Here is a 26,168-nt window from a genome sequence, read left to right as displayed (position 1 = left end):
ATAATTATTTTTCAGTGGCCTGTGGGAGAATCTATCCCTTTTGAGGGGACCAGGGGAATGGAAAGAAGGGAGGGGAAAGGGGCAGCATGGCTTAAAAACATGGAAAATCCCCCCCTTGTTGTTGTTTTTGTTGTTGATCCTATTTATTTATTTTTCTTGGTAGGTACATTAAATTTTTTTCTTTACTTTATTTCAGTAATCAATTTGCACATAATTTCCCCAAAATTACATGATTCATGTTGTCTCCCTCTCCTTTCCCCTCCCCTCGCCAGGAACTGACAAGCAATTCTACTGGGTTATATATGTATTATTGCTCAAAACCAGTTTCTATCACATTCATTTTCATAAGAGAATAATCTTATTCTTCTACACCAAAACCCCAAAACATATACCCACATAAACAAGTGATGAATCATGTTTTTCTTCTGTGTTTCTGCTCCCACGGTTCTTTCTCTGGATGTGGATAGCGTTCTATTTCATAAGTCCCTCAGAATTGTCCTGGGTCATTGCATTGCTGCTAGTAGAGAAGTCCATTACTTTGCTTGTCCCACAACATTTCCATTTCTGTGTACAACGTTCTCTTGGTTCTGCTCCTTTCACTCCTCCAAAGTTCAAGTAGATATTTCCTGTTCTTTCTGAACCCACCCCCTCATCATTTCTTATAGCACAAGAGTACTCCATCACCATCATATACTAAAACTTGTTCAGCTATTCCCCAATCAAGGGACACCCCCTCAGTTTCCAATTTTTTGCCACCTCAAATAGCACAGCTATAAATATTTTTGTACAAGCAGGTCCATCCCCATTTTCTGTCTCTTTGGGACACAGACCTAGTAGTGGTACTGCTTTGATCAAAGGGCAGGCGTTCTTTTAAAGCCCTTTGGGCATCATTCCAAATGGCCTTGTTCACCCTGTTTCTTGAGGGTTTGGCTAGCTAGTATTGTAGAGAGGGTCTACCTTATCACTACTTCAGCTTCCTTCCTCTGTTTTCCTTGCAAGGCATCCAACACATGGTACTTTCCTACCCACTCCCCCTTTTAATTTTTTTAAAATTTTATTCCATTTCCACACTAGACACCTCACAGCCTATGGAACCTCTTTGTATCATAGAGGAGCATCTACAGGGCACAATGGATAGAGCACCAGACCTGGAGTCAGGAAGACCCAACTTCCTCAATTCAAATATGATCTCAGACATCTACTAGTTTTGTGACCCTTAACAAGGCATTTAACTCTGTTTGCCTCAGTTTCCTCATCTATAAGATAAACTGGAGAAGGAAACGACAAACCACTCCAGTCTCTTTGTTGAGAAAATCCTAAATGGGTTCCAAAGAGTCAGATGCATCTGAAAATCATTCCACAACCACAACAGCAGCAGTGTCATAGATTCAGAATTGGGAGAGACCTTGGAGGCCATCTAGGTCCAAGTCCCATCTTTTACAGGAAACTGAGGTCCAGAGCATTTGTAATTCACCCAAGATACACAGGAAGGAAGAGACCAAGCCAGGAATTGAGTCATGATCCTCTGACTCTGATCCAGAATTCTTTCCATGGTATTATAGCGGTGAATAGAATACATAACCTCTGATTGCACAGATTACCTGAAGTTGTTTATTATGACTCTTTTTGGGGGAATAGGTGGTGCTTGGCAAGAAAAGGATCTAGAAATGAGGGTGGAAAGGAAACTATAGGTGTTTGGCTGACTTATGAGTGTTTGTGCCAGCACAGGGGACCAGGGTAATGGACAGCCCCAAACACTGAATTATCTGAAAGTCACTTCTATTTGGCTTTGGGAGCCATGATATTAATTTTTCTTTTCTTGGCAGTAGATTTTACATGACCGGAGCCATCAAATGATAGATTTCACTGGTGTCTCTTTCACTGAGAGAACAGAGGAAGTCTGGGGCCACAGAATGCCTCGCAGATGTTCCATTGAATTTCTGCCATCCTTGAAACAAGGACTCCTTTATTGTGCTGATCCCTCTCGGGCATTTTCTTCAGATAGTCCTGATCTTCTAGGTATGCCAAAGGGCCAGGAAGCTCTGTGAGGGCAGGGACTACACTGCCTCCATCTCTGTATCCCCTACAGTGCCCAACACCGCTTCCCACCCAGAGTGGGCAACCGATAAATGTTTGCTGATGGATGACGAGATGTAGGATCCCTCTGGGTCCCTGGGTCTGGGGGAGGAGGAGACAGGCCTTTCCATTTTGTTTGGTCATTTGACAGGAATGACGTTAATGGGGCTTTGTCTAGCATAGAATGGCTTTAGAAAATCCAGTTCAGGATTCTAATGTCCCTGAGAATCTGTGCTGATGGTTTCCCAGGCTGGCACATTTGCTTCCCTAATTATGATCCATTTAGGCCAATATTAAAATTAGCCTGCATTCCCTGAATGTATGCCAACTGGGCAGTTGAGGGCAGGTGGCCAAGAGACTGTTGGTTAGCAATAAAGAGCCAGCTCAGAATTAAACATTTTCTAGTGGTTAATCAGGGGGTTAACTAAAGGGAGAGAACATAGCTGTCTTTGAATATAAATCTAGGTGATGTAGTGGGTAAAGCTGGACCTGGAATCACGAAGACTAAATTCAAATTCAATCTCAGATACTTCATAACTGTGGCCCTAGACAAGTCACTTAATGGCTACCAATCTCAGTTTCCTCATCTGTAAAGTGGGGATAACAATAGCTTCTGCTTTCCAGGGGTTGTTGTGATAATAGTTTCAAAAAAGCACTTAGCACAGTGCTTGGCACATATATAGGTATTATGTATTACATATTATTGTATTGTAAAAATATAATATTTCACAATATATGATATATCATACTAGTACATAATATTATTATATATTACACATATATCATAGGTGGTATATAAATGCTTATTCCTTCTTCCTTTGAATATTTGAAGGGCTGTTAGACTGAAGAGGGAACCAAATTGTTCCGCTTGATCTCATAGGAAAAACTTAGGACTAGTGGGGAGAAGTTACAGATTTCCCAGAAAGGCAGATTTCAGCTCCATGTGGAGAAGTAGTTTCTAGAATTTAGATTTATCCAATTATCGGGCAGATCGTCTTCTAAAGTAATGAACTCCTTTTTGCTTGAACTATTTAAGTAAAAGTCACATAACCATCTTAGAGCATTGATTCAGGGCTGGGAGGCTCTGTAGGATCCTCTACTCCATCTCCTTCATTTTCTAGCTGAGGAACTTGCCTCCAGAGAATTCAGAGTGACTTGCCCAAGGTCTCACAACCTTATAGGTAATTATTAAGGTTTAGGTAATTGTTCGTGCCAGAGGAAAACTACCCTAAGAAGCATGTTACAACAGAACTTTCTAATTTTATGGGGAGGTTTGGCAATGTTATTATGAAATGAATCTGGTGGGGTACCCTTATGTGGGTGCACTCTCTCTAGAACAGGGGTTCTTAATCTTTTTTGATGGTTCCCTTTGACAGTCTGGTGAAGCCCAACTCAGAATCATACTTTTAAATGAATAAAATAAAGTACAGAAGGTTACAAAGGAAATAATTATATTGAAAAATACTCCTTAAAATATTTTTTAAAAGTTCATAGACACAAGAACAAGAAAATCCCCTTCTCATTGGCCCTATTTTCTAGAATGGATGGTCTTTGCCAAATTTTCCTCAGGAGTATTTGTAATTCAAGAACATGTTAAAGAAATCCAGTGACTTTGGGACATCCTTTTCAGATGCTGCTAGCTCTATATTTTTTGGGGAGATCCTTTACATTGAAGAAGAAGACTCTATTGGATGTTAGGGTGGAATTAACCTCATTTGATGGATGGGATTGTGTCAAACCAGATTTATCAAATTTATCAAAGCTTTGGTATAACAGCACCCACCTCCACCCCCACCACCCTAAATTCCTTGGGAAACATCAAAGGAAAATGAAGACATTTTGGGGGGCAAAGGTAGTTTATTTGGAATCTCTGGAAGTTTTCTTTGCTACAAAGGATAGAGAAAAGTGCAAACAATTTAAGTTTGGCTGTGCCCTTCTGTAGAAGTTGGGCTTTAGAATTGATACCATAAGGTTTTATAAAAGAAGGGACCAGATTCTTTTTCCTGTATGAGCAGGTGATCATTAATGATGTTGGTTGAGATTTTGAAGAGGTAGCAGACAGTGGTCATCTTGTGTGATGGCACCCTTTGCTTAAGGATGCTCGATGCTGACTGTTTCACCTCTAAACTTCCTTGCCCTTCAAAACCTTTCTCAGCACCTTCCTCCTAAGACTTTCCCACCTTGCATCTCCTTTGGCTCCAACCCAGTCAATCTCAGAATATAACTCGCTCCTTTTCCCTTTTGTGTATCTGAATAGGCTGTAGTCTCAGCTCCAGAGCCTTTCTTCTTCCCTCTGACTCTTCTCATCCTTCTCTTCCTTCAAAACCTGCCTCAAAACTCACCCTTTCCAGGAAGCCTCTCTAGCGCAAAGCTATTTAATCATGGTCACTCTCACCAGATAGGTCCATGGTCAAACAAGTTGGGAATCAGGAGACTAGATCACGCCACTTACTAGGTGTTGAATCTTATAGAAGTTAATCCTTTAGCTTCCTGGTTTCTAAAATGGGGATAAAAACCTGCCTGACCTACTTTAGAAGTGGTATTGGGAGGTGAGAATGGATGTTCAAGGGGTTTGAAAAATTAGAAATGTGCTCTATAATTACAATACAGTATTACTACCTTGGTGGTCCCCCAGAGGGGCTTGGCTTTATTATGCCCTATCTCACATTTGCTGATATGTTTTGCTTTGCAGTTATGCTTTTGTTATTTTTGTTATAATAAGAGGCAGAAGTTTCATTTGTAGAGATTCTGTTTTTTCCCAGCTTGAAAACAATCAATGAGTCTTTTCTTTTATATCTCCCTATAATATATGGTTAAGGCAGCTAAGTGGCACAGTGGAAGACCTGAGTTCAAACCCAGCCTTGGAAACTTCCTAGCTGCTTGGCCTTGGGCAAGTCACTTGACCTCTGTTTGCCACTAGGGAAACGGCAAACCACTCCTGCATCTATGCCAAGAAAATCTCATGAACAGAGGTCCATGGGGTCACAAAGAGTCAGACATGACTAAAACTCCTGAACAACAATAATAAATGGGACTGTCTAGTCTTCAGCAAGCAATATCTAAGCCACACTGATTTAACTTCATCTAACTTGAAAAACAACTAAACAGCAGGCTCAGATGATGGGGGTCGTCAGTATTTTAAAGGCTGGAGGATTCTAAAAGAGGAAAATCCCATGCCTTTCTCTATGCCCTCACCCTCTGGGTCTGGCTAACCTTATAGACAAGATTGACCTTTCATTCTGATACCCCAATAGTACCAATCCAGATCTCTAAGCAAAAGGGCTTTAAACATCCTAGGTCTGTGGACCATTCACCAAGAACCCTGCTCTTACTCACCAATGGGAAAGAGGAAATCCTTATCATCAGATCATTGATTTAGAGCTGGAAGGGGCTTTAAAGATCATGCAGTCCAAACTCTTCATTATTTAGATGAGGAAACAGGTTCAGAATGGTTAAATGACTTGACCAAGAAAGCAAATGGCAGAGCTTGGGATTTGAACCTAGCACCTCTGTCTTCAAATCTAGGGCTTTTCTGACTTCCCTATGCTGTCTCTGCCATCTGAATGAATTGGAAAGGGTGACTCTGCATTGTTTGAGGCCCCATAAGGGAATGATTAATTCATGCCAGTGGCTCAAGAACAGACACTTTCGTGGTGTAAATAATAAGTGATTAGCCCAAGGCCATGAGGAGAGCCAGACAGCTCCAGGTAATAAATACTGGTTTGAGTACAGTGACAGAGTTTCCCATTAAGTACGTAGAAGAAATGCAGGAATTTGGTGTGATGGTGATGGGCAGCTTCTGAAGACAGAGAGGACCAGCATGTAGTAGATGAGCATAGGAACACAGATTTAGAGCTGGAAGAGATTTCAAAGGTGAATGTATTCCAACCCCATCATTTTACAGGTGAGGAAACTGAGGCCCAGAGAGTTTATGTCAGATAACACAGAAGCTATAACAAATAAGATATTTGTGCTTTATTTTATTTATTTTTTATATCTCTTATTTTCTGTCTTAGTACCATCTCCAAGACAGACCGACAAGAGCTAAGCAAACAGGGCTAAGTGACTTGCCCAGGGATACACAGCTGCTAAGTTTTTGAGGCCAAATTTGAATGCAGGTCTTCCCAACTTCAGTTCTGGAGCTCTCTGGAGCTCCACTGTGCCACCTAGATATCCCAAAATAAGATATTTGTAAAGCCCATAGCATGGTGCTTGGCACAGAATAGGTACTATCTTAATGCTTATTTTCTTCCCTCTTTCCCTTATGTGATGTGTCCATTGTAAGTCAAGATTCAAACTCAGGTCTTCTGTGTGAGAGAAAGAGGAAGAGATTCAAGCACAGTCAATAAATCAGTTTCCCGGCTCTCTCTGGTATTTCTTGCCTGCATTCTTTTCTCAGGAGTTGAGTAAATTATGTGTGCATGTTCTTAGGTTCCTTCATTCATCTCCATTCTCAATCTCCCAATCCATTACCTACAACAGTTTCCTAGATGATGGTCTGTGCCTTCCATGCTTTTTCTCACTTACTCTGCTCCTAAGCTCAAGTTTATCACTGCCATTAGCAAACAGATGTTCATAGTCTCAAAGCTCTAATTTCCACAGATGCCTTGAAATACCTCCATAGGCTCTTTGAGATAGCTGACTATAATTTGTAGCCTCCTACCTGCCTCTCTTCTCCCTGACCCTATTTGTTGTTTTGGGGACATATGTTTTCCTGGTTAGCCATGTGGGCCTAGAAATTGACATCACAGCATCACCAGTTGCACCCCACAATGGCTGCTCATACTGAGGTATGTGGTAGGAAGATAGGGGGAGGGAGGGGGAAAGGACCCTTTATTCTAGAACATCATTCAAAGGACACACACATACAATTGCAACTTAAACATAAACCCCATTCCACCCTATTCTACCCTACCCAAAATTTCACTGCTGAAAGTTCCATTTGAGAACAATTCTCATCTTTGTTTCTCCTTAAATAATTTGGTCCTTGGTGATCCCCTTGAGATGGCATAGAAGCCACCTGAATTTTGATTTAAAGTCAGTCACAGTAGAAACAAAGATCCAAGGGAGAAGAAGAGTTAATTACAGGCAGCCTTGATTGGGTCTAGTTTGGAAGCCATGATACTTCCAAAGTCACTGAACAGGACCCATGGTTTCCTTCTCCAGGGGTAGTGCTGATCCTGAAGCACTCTTAGTCCGAGTTGGTCTGGGATAGACCATAAAAGTAAACAAAGCAACAACAACAACAACAAACAAAAATGAAAAAACCCAACAATAAATAAAAGATTCTAAGTCGTGCCACTTAGGAGTTGCCAACTACTTCTAGGGACCATTCCATAATAATTAAAAATGGTGCTTCCCACAGGTGTCACCTCAAATCGAAACCTTCTGATGACTCTTTGAAGTTACTGGGGAAAGATGAATATGTCCATCATCTGAAGTCATGACTACTCACATTAATATATAGTGAGGGGTTGAGAGGGAAATGAGGGAATGGTTGGGAAGGAGGTGAAGAAGGGATAGATATCAGCCCTGTTGACAGCTGAAGAGTTTGGTAAGAATTTCACTATGATGTACCCACTGTTCATTGAATGGCTCCTTGAGCCAAATTTTGGCATGTATGTAGATCTTTGGTCTTCAGCTGAATATGATAATGTATTTTGTCTTGAATGACATGACTAGGAGGAGTGAGAGGGTATCGTCTTAAATCCTACATAAAGGATATTGTCAAAAGCATAGGTTTTGCTTAAGAGACCTAAAGAAAATTCCTACTCTAGGGTTTTCATGAACCAGGGAAGAGGAACCTTTTCTGGCTTCAGCAACCATGGATGAGATCCAGCTGTTGGAGCATGCCATACAGGGACTTCTGAAGTCGGGTCAGGGTCACAACCTCTGTGGAATACAGTGAGGCTTCCATGACCCCTTCCAAATTCCCCAAAGAACTCAAACCATCAGCTTCATCAAAGGGACAGCTCTTCAAGGAACCCAGCAAATGGAGAAGGTCCCTGAGGTTTTCAAGGTCGTTGGATATTTGTACCATGTTTCTGGAAGACAGATTGGAGAGGATCTGCTGGTAGATGGCCAAAGTCTGGTCCATGTCTGACAAACTCTGGAAAGGATGAAGCCCCGGGATGAAATCCAAGCCAGTTACCCTCTGTTTGGCAGAGATTGAATACTGTGTGAAAGGAAGAGGGAGAGAGTCAAGCAAAGTCATGGAGTCAATTTCTCTTCTCTCTCTGGGCTTTAATCATTAGCATTTCCTAGTAGTTCAGGAGATGTGTGTGTATGTGTGTGTATGTGTATGTGTGTGTGTGTGTGTGTGTGTGTGTATGTGTGTGTATTTTCTTGGATTCCTCACTTCCTACTGGTCTCTCAGCCTCCAGTCTCTTGCCTTCTTTAATCCGTTCTGCATACTGCTTCCTGAAATTTTGTTTTTGTCAGTCCCCTGTTCAAGAATCAACAATGGTTCCCTATTGCCTATTTTCCTGGTTATCATGTACTGCTATTTTCTCCCTTCTATTCTCCCTCCCTTCCACCCTGCACTATTTTTCTTTTTACCAACTCATTCCTTTTAGTTTTTTCAATTACATGTAGAAACAACTTTTAATAATTGCTTTCTGATCTTTTGCAATCTAAATTATCTCTCTCCCTCCCCAGGGACAAACAACTGGATATAGATTATCCCAGTGTTCTTATGTAATACAAATATCCTTATTCCTTGTGCTGTGAGAGAAGCCATATATTGCAATATAAGAAAAAACTCATGAAGGAAATAAGGCAGGAAATGCATTCATTCGCTTCTATGATTGGCATGTCTCATCTTGAATCCTTAGGGACTATCTTGGGTCCTTGCTTTGTTGATAATGGTTTCGTTCTTCACAGTCATTGTACCATATTTTGATTACTGTATACAAGGCTCCCCTGGTTCTGCACACTTCACTTTGGATCAGTTCATACAAGTCTTTCTAAGATTTTCTGAAATCATTCTGTTTGTTGTTTCTTATGGTGGTTGCACTGAATACTACAACTTGTTCAGCCCTTCCCCAATCGATGGACATCCCTGCAGTTTCCAATCTTTTGCTACCACAAAGAGAGCTGCTATAAATATTTTTGTACACCAAGGTCCTTCTCCCTGCTCTCTGATCTCTTTGGGACAGGGGCCTAGTAGTGGTATTTCTGGATCAAAGGGTATGTAGGCTCAATTTTATAGCCTTTTGGGCAAAGCTGCAAATTGTTATCCAGTGTGGTTATATCAGTTTGCACCTCCACCAATAGTGTATTGGTATTCTGATTTTCTCATGTCCTTTTCAGCATTTATCATTTTCCTTCATTTTTTGGTCATATTAGTCAATCTAATAGGGGTGAGGTATTGTCTCAAAGTTGTTTTAATTTGTATTTCTCTAATCGATAGTGATGTGGAGCATTTTTTCATATGACTAAAGAGAGTTTTAATTTCTTTATCTGAGGACTGCCTGTTCATATCCTTTGACCCTGTGCTATTTTTCAAGGCTCTCTTTTTGCTAGTTCTGTAATGTGTGAAGGAGAGATGGGAAAAAAGTCTGTAGCACTTTATCAATTTAATCTTAAATTTCCATAGAGAGGTAGCCTAATAGAGTAGAAAGCACACTAGTTTTGGAGTCAGAGGACTTGACTTTTGCTCCTTTCTACCTGTGCGATCTTCGGTATGCCAGTCATTTAACCTCTTGGGACCTCACTAGGTTGTACTATAAGATTTCTGTTGTTATTGGGTTGTGCCCAACTCTTTGTGACCCCATTTGGGTTTTCTTGGCAAAAATACTGAAGTCCATTTGCTATTTCTTTCTCTAGCTCATTTTACAGATAAGGAAATTGAGGCAAACAGAGTTAAGGGACTTTTTCAGGGTCATACAGCTAGTAAGTATCTGAGGCCAGATTTGAACTCAGGAAGATCTGACTCCAAGTTTGTCTGCCTCGCTGATTTCTAGAGGCTAGTAATTCAGCCTACTGCTGTACCCTCTCCAGGATGTCTACAGCACAAACAAATATATAGAAAAAACTATTCAGGGAATCAGACTCAACAGAACTGCAGGGCTCTGTAGGTCTCAGCTGGCTCTTTTGCCCTCCCCACAACCACACAGGAGGCCTCAGAAGAGACATGAGATCAGTGGTTCAGTTTTCCTCACTGTCTGAACAGCTTTTCACCTGAAGCCACATCCTTTTCCCTTTATATTCCTTCTCTAGAAGGGAATGTCTTCTTCTGGAGTTTCATTCCTCCTGCTTGGCTAAGCTGCTTGTGATCCAGTTTCTTAATCAATTAGAACTTGTGCCAATCCACATTTCTGACCTAGTCCCTGGAATCTGGTCAAGACGGTCTCAAGAAAAACCAGAGGAGACTGTCCTGTCTTCTCCACTTATTTCCCAGCAATAGGCAGACTGTCAGACAAACGGGCCATATAAATGGGTCCTTGCTCTGGAAACACCAGTCCTTCTGAACCTTTTCTGGTTGAACCTAGAGAGTCTGAGGTCTCCAAGTGATCCCTGCTTGCCCCTCTTGGGAATCTTCTGCCTTTCTAAAAGCACTTTCCCATAGTTTGTTGTCAAGATTCACAGACTGTGCCAAGGCTAACAACTTGGGGGCATCACATTGTGTCTGTTGTGTTACTGTCATCCTTTTGAGGAGTCTTGGGCTCTGACTAGCCCCTCTCTCCCAAGCATGGGCTCAAGACTCTTTAGCCTTCTTCATGGTTTAATATAGAAGATCAATGCAATGGCCATCTATGATTCTAGATAAGGCATGTTGCCCATCTCCTGAGGCAGAGGTTTTGTACTCAAGATGCATAATGTGACGTAAACTTTGGACATGGCCAACATGGGAATTTGTTTTGCTTGACTATGAGTATTTGGCATAAAGATTTTGTTTTTCTTCTCTTTTTCCAGTGGAGGTGGAAATATAGGGGGGAATGCTTTTTAATAAAAAACATTATTTTAAAATATATAATCTAAGAAGCTTTATTAATGGCTTTTTTTAAAAAGAGAGAAAAAAATTCCAATCAACAAGCATTTATTTTTTTTCTCCCTCTCTTTCCCTACTAGGTAAAAAAGGGAAAAACAAACCTCTTGTTATAGATATTCAGAGTCAAGCAATACAAAATATATATTATGTTTTGCTTTTTGTTTACAGTGATTTCCAGACATATCTCACTTCCAAACTTAATGAATCCTCTCTTCCAATAGCAACAAAAAACAATGGAATAAAATCATCCAACACAGTAATATTGTCTGACATGATATGAAACATTCTGTACCCATAGTACCCCACTTTTTTTAAACCCTTACCTTGTCTTAAAATCAATACTGTGTATTGGTTCCAAGGCAGAAGAGTGGTAAGGGCTAGGCAATGGGGGTTAAGTGACTTGCCCAGGATCACACAGCTGAGAAGTGTCTGAGGCCAGATTTGAACCTAGGACCTCCCATCTCTAGGCCTGGCTCTCAATCCACTGAGCTACCCAGCTACCCAGCTGCCCCCCACCCCACTTCCACTTTTTTAAATCCTTTACCTCCAATTTTAGAATTGGTACCAAGTATCAGTTCCAAGGCATAAAAGCAGTAAGGGCTAGGCAGTTGGGGTAAGCCCAGGGTCCCACAGCTAGAAAGTGTCTGGGGTCACATTTGAACCCAGGACCTCCCATCTCCAGGCAACCTAGCTGTTCCTGTAAATCACTTCTTAACCTAGAAGAGGGAAGAACATTTACTAATCTCTCCTCTGGGGCCAAGATGGGCCACTTATCACAACTACTTACCTTTTTTTTTTGTTTTAATTACTTAACATTCTGTTTTTTTATTAAGGCTTTTGTTGTCTCAACATACTCTTTTTGGCTCTTAACCAGCACCCTAGATCTTGCCTTCTAGTTGGTTGTTTATTTCATAGCAACCAAGACAATTAGATCTCCAGGCACAGGATGTTGAGTCCTTATTTTGACTCCTTTCTCTAGCAATACTGCCCCCTCCCAGCCTAAGATGCCTCTCCATTGGTAGAACTTGTTAATATATTCTAAAAATGAGCAGCCCCTAGCACATCTGGGCTAGCATCTTACTTATATGAGGCTACCCCTAAATAGCAGGGAACCATCCCTTAGAGCACCGGTAGTAATCTAGCAGGAGGAATTGCCATTTTGGATCTAGGTCTCCTTCCAAACTGCCCTTCCACACATCGTTACCAATTCTGGGGAGAAAGACCAGGGCTGGGTCTTCAGATCTGATTCATATGGACTAAGAAATGTCAATGTCTGCTCCAGTTGTCCCAGGATCATGGGCAAACAAACAATAGTGGCCAGGGCAGCAGCCACACTCCTCTAGCCCAAGGCTCTGGTGCCACCGTCACTTGTATGGGGCGCTCCTGCTGTATCACAAACTAACAACCACCCCTTGTTGTTCCTGCAGCTGCTCACTCAGCAAGAGTGTGACCTCCACCAGGCCCTCTAACATTAGGAGGAAGGAAGGAGAGTTTCCAAAGCAGACTGTTTTTACTATTCAGTCTACAGGATTTCTCTAGTGTAAGAACACCCAAGAGAATTAGGGAAGGGCTCTGAAGATGGTGCTAAGGACCAAAGCCATCTCTGAGATTGTGACATGGTATCCTCATTGCCCAAGTTGTCTGGTGCATGATGTGCCTCAAGACTTTGTTATCAGCATCAGTATAACCCCCCTGCCACATTCTCCTACCAGGGACACGTTCAACACAGGGGCATCCAAACCCAGACACACGAACACAGAAAGGTGCTCAGGGAACTCAACTTTTCAGAGCTACACCCCTTTGCCCCTCATAAGCTCTTTGCTCATATGGATTTGAACCCAGGTCTGCTGAACTGCAAGTTTATTGCAGACTCTACCCCATAGCAAGGGAAGATCAGAGAGGGTACCCCTGGATTGCCTCAAATTCCACTGAGAGGCACCAGTGCCACAGGCTGACTACCTGGATAGCTACAGGTTATACAGAATGTTCTGGCATGGCTCAGTCAACTTACTTGGGCCTTTGTTTCCTTGATGGTAAATTAGAACTAAGCATGACTAATGATGGTTATGGGTGCCATTAGGCTTATTACTCTTTTAAAGTGACTGCTCATGTAAACATTTGACAAAGATAGGTTTCATTTCACCTATTTAATATACATAGAATTAAGCCTAGGAAGGATGGATAGGGGCAATGGCCAATATTCTTTTTTTTTTTTTTTTAAGCCCTTACCTTCCATCCTAGAATCAATACTGGGTATTGGTTCTAAGGCAGAAGAGTGGTAGGGGCTAGGCAATGGGCAGGATTGCTGATATTCCTAAAGGTAGAAAAAAGGTAGAGATGAAGAAAGGGGCAACTATGTGTTCTAGGTTTCTCTTTGGGAGGGGCTTCCAATCCAGAACCCACCCAGAGTCACAATGTACATCAAAGTATTTCTCCTACCATGTGTGAGATGTCATTGATCCTGGTGATGATAGTCTTGGTGAGGGTTTTTGTGTCATCTTGGACTTTCCGGATGGGCACTGCTTGGGTGTAGTAGAGATGATGGCAAAGCCACAAGAAGCTGCACAAGGCTACACAGTGCATTTTCCTTTCCCAGGTGAATGTGCCTGTCTTGAAGAGAAGAAGGAAGCAAATTGAGGTGCTAGTAACTCAGGGTGCACCAGGGCAAACCCCACCCCTAACCCCCAAATGTCATGGGTTTGTTCCTTGACTGATTTTCTAGTCAAGTCCAAGACAAGTCACTACCAAGAAGTAAGTCAATGGAATACATCCCCTTAGGTGGTGGCACAGTGAAGAGAGAGAGTCCTCTGTCTAGTTAGGAAGATGACGTCAAACCCTGCCTTAGACACTAACTAGCTGTGTGATCCTAGGCAAGTCTCTTCAGCTCTGATTGCTTCAGTTTCCTCAACTGTAAAAACGAGGATAATTAACAGTACCTATCTCCCAGGCTTGTTGTGAAGACCAAATGAGATACTATTTGCAAAAATGAGCTTACTACAAAGCCTGGAACATAGTAGGTGCTACGTAAATGCTTATCTTCTTTGTTCCTTGGGAATATTGCACTCTCAGTTCATAAAAATTATGGCAAAGTTGTTTTTTTAAAACCTTGAACTGCATCCTGGTAAGTCTGGGTTGGATTAAGCTTTTGTGTGGTAATGATGTGGGCATGGGCATAGCCCAGGTGACCTGTTTAACTAGACCCTCTTAGTGTAACTACTGAGAACTTTGTGTCATGGAAGGGAGACTCCTTCCTGGGCTACAACCTCAGGGCCATACTATCCCTCCTTTCCTGCCTCTCACCATTCACTTCTTCTTTTTTTTTTTAACCCTTACTTCCCTAACACAGTTATAGCAATATTATATGTTGATCAACCATGAAAACTTGGCTACTCTCAGCAATTCAATGATATGGAACAATCCTGAAAGACATATGACAGGAAAAGCTATCCATCTCCAGAGAGAGAACTATTGGGGTCATCTTTCACATCAGTGTATCTTTGGTTTTATTTTGGGGTTTTGGTTATGTATGACTTTGCTCTTACAACAATGACTAATATGGAGTGTGCCATGTATGATAATCAAATTAAAAAAACAAACAAACAACCCCTTACTTTCTGTCTTATTAACAACTCTAAGACAGAAAGGCAAGGGCTAGGAAATGGCTTATGTGACTTGCCCAGGGTCACACAGCCAGGAAGTGTCTCCATCCACATCTAAATCCTATGTAGCATGACTTCTTTCCCATCATTCTAATGAAACTTCTTACTTAAAGGTTACCCTTTATCTTTACTGTTAAGATATCTTTCCCCTCAATTCTCCTCTTCTCGGTCACTTTTGACACTGTTGAACACTTCATTGGCCCCAGATACTCACTTCTCCCTCAGTTTTTATTATGTCATTCTTGACTGCCTTTCTTCCTACTTAACTTACTGTTGGGAAAAAAAAAATTAAAGCCCTTACCTTCTGACTTAGAATCGAAACAAAGTATTAGTTCCAAGGCAGAAATATTGGGAGGGCTAGGCAAATGGGGTTAAGTGACTTGCTCAAGGTCAACAGCTAGGAAGTGTCTGAGGCCACATCTGAACCCAGAACCTCCCATCTTCAGGGCTGACTCTCTAGTCACTGAGCTATCTAGCTGCCCCAATTGCTTTTTTATTTGCAACTTCATTAACCATTTTCTGACCTTAAATGGACAAAACATACTTTTATCAACTCCTATGGGTTCACTTCTCTTCATGTATGACTTCCAGATTTATAGAGATAACCTTAATCTCTCACATGAGTTCCAGTCCTGCACTGCCAAATACCTCTTATGTTCTATTAGCATCTCAAGTCTAATATGTCCCCAATAGAACTCAGTGTCTTCCCACCTTACAGCTGACGCCCTATTATTGTTAAGGGCATTACCATCCACTCATTCACTTAGAATCATCCGTAACAGTTTCTTCTTCAACATCCCCATCTCCATCCCTCTCAAGTCTTTTGCCACTTTCTATGAATTCTATTTCCATGCCCTTCTCAAATCCACCCCTTTATCTTTAAACAAAAGCACCAATCACCTCTTGTCATCCTTCACACTTACATGCCCTCTTGCCTGGATTATATTAACACCTCTTCCCTCACCAAATTGGTTTCCATATTTCCATTCTCTGTAATCTACCCTCTACACACCCCTGTAAAGAGAGGTCAGGCTAGGCAAAGGTCTCAATGCTGCCAGGGCAAAGCTCTACAATTTGGTACCTGATGTCCTCTTTTCTTTAAGTAAGCAGGATTTACACCAACCTAACTGTACTCTCCTCTTTGGGATCTTCGCATCTGGAAGGAAACTTAACATTTTCTAGTATATCCTTTTTTTGTTCTTCTATCAGTCAATTAAAAACATTTATTAAGCACCCACTATGGACCAGTTACAGTGCTAAACACTGGGGATACAAAGACCAAAATGGGATATGTATACACAAAGAGTTGCTATTCTAACAGAAAAATAATAAACAAGTAACTATGTACAAGAAAAGCTATATACAATGTAAATGGAAAGTAAGCTTAAAGGGAAGACACTAACAGTAGGGGGAACTGGGAAAGCCTTGCTGCAGAAGATGGGATTTGAGCTGGGCCTTTTTTTTTAAACCTTGCCTTCCATCTTAGAATCAATACTGTGTATTGTTCCAAGAGTGGTAAGGGCTAGGCAATGGGGGTTAAGTGACTTGCCCAGGGTCACACAGCTGGGAAGTGTCTGAGGCCAGATTTGAACCCAGAACCTACCATCTCTAGGCCTGGCTCTTAATCTATTGAGCTACCCAGTTGCCTCCTTGAGCTGGGTCTTGAAGGAAACTAGAGTAGCCCAAAGGCAAAAGTCTGGAGGGACAGCACCTCACATATTGAGGACAGGGAATGGATAGATGGAGCCTCCTACGGGAAGAACAGCAAGAAGGCTGGGATAGCTGGGTTGTAAATTACAAGCAAGTGAAAGAAGGGCCCAGATTGTGAAGGGTTTTAAAAGCCAAATAGAATTTTATACTTGATCCTGGAAGTAACAGGGAGCTCCTGCAGTTTACTGAATTGAAAGGTGACATAGCCAGATTTGTACTTTAGGAAGATTAATTCAGCAGCTGGAGGAAGGATGGATTAGAATGTAGGAAGACACAGATCAGAGAAGACCAACCAGAAGGCGATTGCAATTGTCCAGGCATGAATCTGTGAGGACTTGTTACACATTGCTGGTTGGGTGAGTGGAGAGAAGAGAACTTCCATGGGAAACGCTGTGAAGCAGGAATGACAGGTCCAGGAGTATGAGTAATGAAGATGACAATGAGACTGTGAACCTCAGGGAGCATGAAGATCAGGGGGCTCTTGATGGCAAGAGGAAAGTTCAAAAGAGGGGAAGGTCTGAGGGTTAAGACAATGAATTCTGTTTTGGGCAGGTTGAATTTGAGATATGTGTGAAACATCTAATTTGAGAAGTATAAAAGGTAACTGGGATTCAGGAGACACATAAATAGATCTGGGAATCATCTGCATTTGGATGACAAACTCATGAGATCTAGGGAAAACATCAATAGGGAAAATATAGGATGAGAAGACAGGACTGACCCTTGTGGGACACTCATGTGTAACCTGGATGAAGATCCAGAAAAAGGAGATTGAGGAAGAGAGGTCCATTGGACAGCTAGGAGGGGAACCAACAGTCACCAGAATCATAACAACCTAGGGAGGAGAAAACATTCAGGTGAAGAGTGATAATCCAGTGTCAGAGGTTGCAGAGAGCAGAATGAGGATTAAAACAAGGGTGAGAGATTGAGCAGCTGTGTGGTTCAGTAGATAGAGCACTGGGCCTAGAGCCAGGAAGAGCTCAGTTTAAATCCAGCCTCAGACACTTTCTGGCTGAGTGACCCTGGATCAAGTCACTTAACCTTGTTTGCCTCAGTTTCCTTATCTGTAAAATGAGCTGGAGAAGGAAAAGGCAAATCACTCCAGGACCTTTGCCAAGAAAAATGGGGTCAGGAAGAGTCAGACATGAGTGGAATGACTGGACAAGTAGATAGGACAATTAACAGAGCACTGATAACATTGAGAGAGAAGCTTTAGCCAAATGATATTGGAGCCAGATTTCAGGCTTTTTAGAGATTGAGAGGAAAGGAAGTGGAAGCAGGATACAGTAGTAGAATTTATTGATAGATTAGTGGATGTAAGGTGGTTCTGAGAGACAAGTTTATATGAGATCATTTGGGTTTGGCTAGAGTCTTCATCCCCATGGTAAGATTCCTGCTCCCCACCTACTTGCTCTTCCTGTTGTCTGTCCATCTCCACGGACCTCTGCCTATTCCTTGCCTATTGTTCCTTCTGAAGCCCTGGCCCATCAGCCAACTCAGAGAGAGCCCCATTCTGGTTCGGTTCATTTCCCCCTTGATCGTATTTAGCTAATCCCAAGGTTTCTTCTCTGCCTCAGACTAAAGTCAAACAAAAAGACAGTAAGGTAGGTAAATATTTTTGCCACTAATACTTTAAGTTTTGTTGGGGTAAGGAGAATGAAAGGCTTTCAGAGCTTGGACTGTCTTTCCAGACTGATGCAATGTAGGACTGTGAATAGCAAGTGGGAGGTCTTATCAGCAGAGAGATCAAGACAAGAGCCCACAGCCCACTGGGTGATTTTTCTGTCCACCCCAAGCCATAGTGGGCACTGATGGTGAGAGAGAGGGACCTGATTCTCAGACTGGCCAGAGAGGAAGTTAGCCTGTCCAGGTGCTAGTCTGAAGCCAAGGCTAGCTCCATCCACTGGGAGACAAATATAGGTTTAGATAAAGCTGTTGACTTTTGTACTCAGTAAATATTGACTTCGTCTTGGCTTCAACCATGGCCACCAAATCTTGTGTTTCTAGCATCCCTTTTTATTTCCATCTTAGAATTAATTCTGCATAGTGGTTCCAAGGCAGAAGAGCAGTAATGGCTAATCAGTGGTGGTTAAGTGACTTGCCCAGGGTCATAGCTAGGAAGTATCTGAGACCAGATTCAAACCCAGCACCTCCCATATTTAGGTCTGGTTCTCAATCCAGAGCCACCTAGGTTCTGCCCCTACCCTCTAGAATCTTCTTGGCTTAAAATAGTTACACCTTTTATTATTCTCATCTAAATATTTGAAAGAGGAAAACACTCAATCAATAAACATTTATTACTGTATCATGTGATGTTCTAGTTCCTGTACTACAGAAACAAAGGAGTTACTGTTCTTGCCCTCAGTGAGCTTATAATCTATTTGGGGAAACAACAAATAGACAAAATACATAGAAGGTATCAGGGAAGAGACACTAGAACTGTAGTTCAGGTCTCATTTCTGACAAAGATTGTGAAATACAGGGCAAGTTGTCCAACCTCAAAGGGGGGTGTCTTGAATTGTCAGTTCTCTTCACAAAACTATGAAAACTTTTGCCTTTAGGCATCCCCTATCTTTCATCTTCCCCTTTACCATACCCCCACGGTGATATAGAAAGGCCTTAGTGACTTTATGACCTTCTAAGAAAAAAAAATCTAACAGCCGCATGATGGGAAGGCATTTCAGTCTCTTTTTACTATCTCTAATGAAAGGTGTAGAGCTTTGAATCACCATTAGTTTCTTCTCATCTAGCCCTCTGACTTTCTGAGAAAAGACTAGCTGGGGAACAAATTCTCTGAAGCCTTGCGGGAGAATAAAGAGCATTTGCTTCTGGTTTTATCAGACAGATCTGCCCGAGCTGGATCCCTCCTGAGGCCCTTCAGGAACATTGATCAGGTCTCCTCTCTTCCACTTCTCTATTTTTATTTCCCTCTTGTTTCTTTCCTTGCTGCTATAATTCTCTAAGACTCCATGGTATGGGGAATCCAGGGACCAATTTCATTGCATATCAGGATCTGTCCTTAGTTTTGAGATCACAGTCTATTCCTAGGCAGGTTGCACACTTACCACCACTCACACCATGACTCATCTGTTCCTGACAGTCCCAAAGTAATAACCCTTTAGAATTGGCTCTTGTCCCCATTGGCTTTCTTAGGGCTATTTCCTGTTTAAAAGAAAGCATTTACTTTAATCCAGGAGGCAGTTAGGTAGAATAGTGGATAAAGCACAGGACCTGGAGTCAGGAAGACTGAGTTCAAATTCAGCCTCAGAAACTTACAGGCAATCCTGGGCAAGTTATTTGCCTCAGTTTCCTCATCTGTAAAATGAGGATTATAAAACAGCATCTATCACCTATGATTGTTGTGAGGAATGAAAGAAATAATAATTGTAAAGAGTTCAGAACACTACCTGGCATGGAGGAAGCACCATATAAATGTTATCTGTTATTATTAGCTATTATTTTAATGTCCCATTGTAGCTGATGCCTCTTATCTAGTTCCTGATAGGTGCTTTGCATACCCCTTTTGATTCCTGACTCTCTCTTGGCTGCTGGCTTTCTTGTCTTCTTGGAATATGCTTGTTCCTTTGCTTAGTTTTTCACCCTTCATTTCTAGACTTGCTTTGGCTCCCTCAGTTCCAATTTCTTGCCCTGTCTCTGAGGTTCTGATCATCCATAGTGCCATGATACTATCATGCCTTGATTCTCCATCATGGTACCATGCACAGTCTGCCTGTCTCCCACCTTTTGAATATAGAATATGATATTCACCAAAATAATCTGTACTTATATAGAGTCCCACAGTATAAAAGACCTGCTTTATAACTAACTGCAAGAGAGATTTTACAGCCCTACAAGGCAGGTATTATCAAAATTACTGTCCCCATTTTACAGATGAGGACATGGAAGCTCAGAGACTTGCCTGGAATCATAATTATAGCCTATGTCCAGTATCAGTGGGTTTTTTAAAACCCTTACCTTTTGTATTAAATTTGTTATTAGGTATTGATTCCAAAATAGAAGAAGAGTAAAGGCTAGGCAATGGGGGTTAAGTAACTTGCCCAGGGTCACACATCTAGGAAGTGCCTAAGGCTAGATTTGAACCCAGAACTTTTTATCTCTAGGCTTGGTTCTCTATAAACAGCACCTTCATTTTAACAATTAATTCAAGCTCACCAGGAAATTTAGGTAGTTGTGGAGCTTTGATGGCTACTGGAGATTAAAAAAAGTTTTTCAAATCCATTAGAAAAACACAAGATGGGAAAAAAGATTCAGACATCAATAAAGTGGGTTTATACTGACCGGTGTTGTCCTATAGATAAGATGCCAAGTGGCGTGTCCAACATTGCATCAAAAATGTCTGCTCTTAAAAGGCAGAGCTGTTAAGAGGGATGGGGGGAAGAGGGTTGGGAGGTTGAAGGAGCTTCTCCTCCCCCACCTTCATTTTGGACAGGGTGACTGACAGCTTCCAAGAGCCACCTGGCTTCTCCAACACATGCATATGCCTTTTAAGAAAACTCATCAGTGCCCTCAAAGTTATCTTGTCATCACACAAACAAGCAAACCAAGATTCTAAGGCACAGACAAGAAATCATTTCCCTTGACTTCCCTACTACTTATATTTGCCAAACAAACCAAACAAACCCAAGAAGGTCATGAAGAGTCAGACATGACTGAACAACAAACATTTATTACCACTTTCTGTCTTCTAAGGGCCATGTTAAAGAGAAACCATAAAGAAAAGAGGGCAGGACTGACCGACTGAACAACACCCTCAGTGTAAGCTGCAGAAATGGCGATCGTGCAGATTGGTGAGGGAATTTCCTCACTGGGAGTTCTCTATAAAATCACTAGTCTGGTTCACCCTCTTCCCCTAATGTATTGTTTTCTTTTTAACAATCCTTATCAATTCTAAGATATAATGGAATTTAGGAAGACGAAGCAGAGAAAGGAAACCAAGCATGCTCTTAGGGCATCCTAGAGCCAGTCAAGTGGCTAACTTCAAGGCACTAGTTTTCAGAGTTTTCTCAGGACAAGAATGGTAAGGGTTAAGTAATGAGAGTTAAATGATTTGCCCAGGATCATACAGCTAGGAAGTGTCTGAGGTCAAATTTGAACCCAGGACCTCCTGACCCCAGGCCTGGTGCTCTATCCATCTAGCTGCCCCCCTTCCCAAATCTGTTTCCATACACATACACACTCATTCATACTTGTAAATTTACACACAATTCTAGTCACAAATGATGTACAAATGGATTCTTTGCTTTCAAAGAATTTACATTTAGGTTACTTTAAGTAGCAAATTCCCTAGGGCAGGGATGGGGGTCAGGTCTGTGATTTCCTTGGAATTTTTGGCAAGTAAATGCCCACTAGTAATGCAGGCTGTCTCTGAAATTAAGAAGTTTAGAATTGCCCCTAAAGCGCTTAGAGGCAAATCAACTTGTCCAGGGAAACACACAGTCAGTACGTTTAGGGGTCAAAACCTGAATTCAGATCATCCTAATTCAGAGAACAGTTCCCTCAGCTACTTTTCTTGGCACCTGTGTTAATATGTATAAATGCAGGGCAGCTAGGTAGCCCAGTTGCCCGGCCTGGAGTCAGAAGGACCTGCGTTTAGTACTGATTCTAAAACAGAAGGTAAGGATTAAAAAAAAGAAGTCAGCACTTTGGAGGAAGTGGGGTTTCAGGAGCTTTCTGACAGACAGAAAGAAGAAACTGAACACACAACTATTTTAAAGTCTCCTCAGTTTGATCCTACAATGGGTGGGGAGAAGATTGACTAATTGAATTCTGTTAAATCTTCTGCATGTTATTCAATGGTGTGTATACTAGTGGGATGGAAGAAGTCTGAGCTACATTCCCTAGAATCTCTCTCTCTCTCTCTCTCTCTCTCTCTCTCTCTCTCTCTCTCTCTCTCTCTCTCTCTCTCTCTCTCTCCCCCCCCCCCCCCATATAGCCAGCCTGAGCTAGGTTGGGGCAATGGCACAGCTCTTGTAAGGTCAGTTTCTTCTTCTACACCATCTTCCTCACCTGCCTCCAAACTGGCCACTTTGTTCAGACATCCCTGATCTCAAACTGCAAACTGGCAGCTCAGGACAGGAATTTGCTGGAATCTGCTTTGGCTTTGCTTGTTGGCTCTTTGTGCCACTTCCTGGAGAGGAGGGCAAGGGAGATATTTCCCCAAAGTGCTGAGAATAGTCGTTCTGAGTATAAAATTAGAAAATGGAATGATACTTTGGCCAACATGGAAAATTTCCTCTCTATAACTGTGCCCAATGCAGCCCACTCTTGTATAGACTACAAGAGAGTGTGCTCTCCTCTCTGTCTCTGTCTGTCTCTCACTTTCTCTCTGTCTCCCCTACCTCATCTTTCTTGCCTTTCAGCTCTCATGTCTTTCTCATCTCTAGCTCTCTTTTCCCTCTCTCCTTCCCTCTTCATCTCTTTCTCTTTTCTCCCTTTTTCCAATTTTCCATTCTTTCCACATCCCTGTCTTTCCTTTAAAAAAAAGATTAAAACATAAACCAAAAAAAAAAAAAGGGATTTAGGAAGAGGAAGGGGAGGAAAGAAACCAAGCATGTTCTTTGAGCACCCTGCCAGTCAAATGGGCCAGTCAAGAGATTTTTCAGTAGGCAGGCATCAGGTCACTTAAGTTTGGAAAAGACAGTGAGAATGCTCTCCCTGATCAGATTCAACTTGCTATAGCAATAATGAACTCTCCAAAAATAATAGGTACCGTTTTAAGAAGACCTAAAAGAAGTTCATAAGTATAATGTTGCCTAACAGGAGAGCTGGATTTCTACATCAAAAGAACCAGCTATCCTCTGAGGAAATATCAGAGAAAATCAGAATGGGTCTAGTGGGAAATGGTCAAATTCTGGTTCTGCTACTTAATTGTTGTGTGACTTTGGGTGAGTCAACTGCTCTGGGTCTCGGTTTCCTTATATTTAAAATGAGTAGGTTGGATTAGATAACATTGAGGGTCCCTTTCCATTCTAATTTTTGATCCTATAAATTTGAACTAATCAGATTTGGGTTGAAGATTGAACTCTAAATTAGTAACTTTTCGATAGTGAGAAACTTATTTTAACTTTTTTGAACCATGGGGTTCCTCATTTGTGAAATGGGTATAATGCCTGTACCACCAACCTCACAAAATTGTGGAAAAACCAATTTGTTGGCCATAAAGTGTTATATAAATGTGAATAATTATCCTCTAAATCCCAGCACTACTTGGGCAAAAGCCACCAGCACCATCCCTACCCCTAGCTCTCTTATAAAAATCTACTCTAAAATCAATCCTTCTTTCTCTCCCTTCCTTCCTTTCTCTTTTTTCTCTTTCCTTTTTTCATCTGCTTCTTTCTTTCTTTCTTTCTTTCTTTCTTTCTTTCTTTCTTTCTTTCTTTCTTTCTTTCTTTCTTTCTTTCTTTCTTTCTTTCTTTCTTTCTTTCTTTCTTTCTTTCTTTCTTTCTTTCTTTCTTTCTTCCTTCCTTCCTTCCTTCCTTCCTTCCTTCCTTCCTTCCTTCCTTCCTTCCTTCCTTCCTTCCTTCCTTCCTTCCTTCCTTCCTTCCTTCCTTCCTTCCTTCCTTCCTTCCTTCCTTTTTCTCTGTGACTTCAATAGTAGAGAGAAGTCCAGTTAAAGAAACTCCCTCTATCAATGCAGATTGATACTATTTTAGAATTTGTAGTCTCAGACACCTGAAGGAAAGACTGAATAGATTGCTCATGGCTACACAGTGTGTGTGAGAGAGACAGACCAGTCTCCCGAGGCCAGTATGATATCCATCCACTCCCCCTACCTACCTCTTATGTTGAATTGACTAACTTGGGAGAAAATGTGGGGAAAAGTGTATCAGTGACTGGAGTGGGAAACCTTTGGGGCACACTTTGGTCTATTAAGACAGGCAAACAAAAGCTGCTACACTGACATTGCTCCATCACTAAACATTTCCTTGGTGCAATTTCCAAAAACCAAGGCCAACACCTGGACCCTACTTTAATTGGATTTCTCTACTTTCCAGCTGCATTATGTCTCACTGGGTGCAGACCAATTAGCCAACTGTAACTCCGTCTGGTTTCTACAACAGAAATGAAGGCAAGGTGCTGAGAGGCCTCTGATAAAAATCACACAGGGCCTCAACGCCCAAGGGATCCAGGCAGATGCTCAAAGTCCCTCTGCCCACTCTCCCAATACTGCTCAGATGTCTTCCAAAGTTAATTCTGGTGAGGCCAGAAACCCCCAACTTAATCCTTACCCCCAAGTCCTTCTTCCTCTTTTTGCTGGCAGCTTTTGTCTAGTCCTCCCTCAACTTCCAGGCTTGAGCAAAACTCACTGTTCCCAATGGAAGGAGCCTCTGTGCTTCTTGGAGGTGTTCTCGGAGTAATTTCCAAAGCATGTCAGCGCTGAGGCAGGGGCCTTCTTGGACAGATCTAGAAATCTGCCTCCATGGCTCACCGCTTGTGCTGGGGCTGCCATCAAAAAGTGACGTTTGGAGGTTCGAGAACTCTGCTCCTCCAAGACTGATTATCCACTCCCTCCCGCTTCCCTGGACTGCTCCCTCTGGCTAGAACTTCGGGTCAAAGTTACCAAATAAGAGACGATAAATCAGCCCCGATCCCTGTCTGCCTGCCTCCCCTTCCCTGGGGGGGAAAGGCTGTGGCTAGCTAGCCAGCCCTGTGGCGGAACTGCCTTCAAAACACAAAGTGGAGAGGGAGAAAGGTGAGAATTGAGACCCTACCTCGAGATCTCCTCGTTTCTGCGGCTCCTCTGAGGGCTCCATGTGCGCCTCCGGCCCCTCTTATAGCGCGGAGGAGTCCTTGCACAACGGCTCCCTGTCCCATCCCTCTTACATAAAGCGCAAGTGACCCTGTCGAACCACTGGGGCTTCCCGGCTCCTGGCTATCTGGTCTGACCGAGGGGGCGGGAGGCAAACCCGGCCGCGGGGCATTCGGCCTAGGCTGGAGCATCAGAACACCTCATGCACTCCCCCTTTTTGTGAATCCCCAAAGTTTTATACGGATTGAGGACCAGAACTGTTGGAGGGAACTACAGGAGATGCTTGGTTGACTCTGGTCCCATGAAAACGGGCGCTGAGCTATAACCCCGCATGACTCGGCCGTAGGATAGAGGGGAGATTACGGGCGCACTGGATTTTGGCCACTCTGGCCCCATTGCTTTACAGTGGGATTGGACATTGACGTAAATTTACATTTCCGATGAACTGCAGAAAGACGAAATGGCTTATTTAGGATGGCACAGCTAGTGATTTGCAGAGTCGGGACTGGAACCCAGGACTCCTGGCTTCTCAAGCTAAACTTCTAAAATGACGCAGTCAGCAAGGCGCTGTGGGTATACAGAAGAGAAAAACGACAATCCCTGATTTCAAGGAGATCCCAGAGGAGGAGGGGGATACTCTATGCTGGCTCTCTGCTCTTCCCCGCCCCTACCCCATTCCCACCCTAGCCCTGGGAAATCAGGGAGATTTCAAAGCTTTCTTACTCTGACACTTCCAAAGTGTGACTCTTGGCAGTTTTCTGGACTTCAATGTGTTTATCTATAAGACGGGACTAATCATACACAACACAACACCACAAGTTTAGTGTGAGATTGTTTAAAGGTGTGTGAACCTGAACCTTAAAGCACTTTTTAAATGCCGTCATTGTTATTATTTCTTCTGTGGGAACTGGGTTGGGGTGAGACAAAGACACAGACATTAGCCAGAGAATCCCTCTCACAG

At 42.3% G+C, this 26,168-nt stretch overlaps 1 protein-coding gene across 3 annotated transcripts; it reads right to left on the bottom strand.

Annotated features, from left to right (window-relative positions):
- LEP (leptin) lies at positions 1-25,291 on the bottom strand. Of its 3 annotated transcripts, none has more exons than XM_007504260.3 (3): positions 24,765-24,997; positions 13,508-13,678; positions 1-8,251 (listed from the first exon to the last, which is right to left on the bottom strand). In XM_007504260.3, exons 1-3 carry the CDS (start codon positions 24,825-24,827, stop codon positions 7,892-7,894), a joined length of 594 nt encoding a protein of 197 aa, XP_007504322.1. In that variant the 5' UTR covers positions 24,828-24,997; the 3' UTR covers positions 1-7,891. The 3 variants fall into 3 exon arrangements, with proteins under 3 accessions (XP_007504322.1, XP_056655649.1, XP_001366398.1); XM_056799671.1 differs by lacking the exon at positions 24,765-24,997 and adding an exon at positions 25,170-25,291 and having other exon boundaries at positions 2-8,251; XM_001366361.3 differs by having other exon boundaries at positions 3-8,251; positions 24,687-24,996.
- Positions 25,292-26,168: the final 877 nt, after the last annotated feature.

The sequence above is a fragment of the Monodelphis domestica genome, chromosome 5 (assembly GCF_027887165.1).
Source record: "Monodelphis domestica isolate mMonDom1 chromosome 5, mMonDom1.pri, whole genome shotgun sequence".
NCBI classification, from domain to species: Eukaryota; Metazoa; Chordata; class Mammalia; order Didelphimorphia; family Didelphidae; genus Monodelphis; species Monodelphis domestica.
Note: the sequence above shows the minus strand (reverse complement) of the source record. Positions and strands in the feature narration are given on the sequence as shown.

Coding starts and splice junctions, on each gene's coding strand:
- LEP (XM_007504260.3), bottom strand. CDS start 24,827: ATGCTTTGGAAATTACTCCGAGAACACCTCCAAGAAGCACAGAGGCTC. Junction 13,679..24,764: donor GGCTCCTTCCATTGGGAACA/GTGAGTTTTGCT, acceptor CTTCTCTTCAAG/ACAGGCACATTCACCTGGGA. Junction 8,252..13,507: donor TCAATGACATCTCACACATG/GTAGGAGAAATA, acceptor CCTTTCACACAG/TATTCAATCTCTGCCAAACA.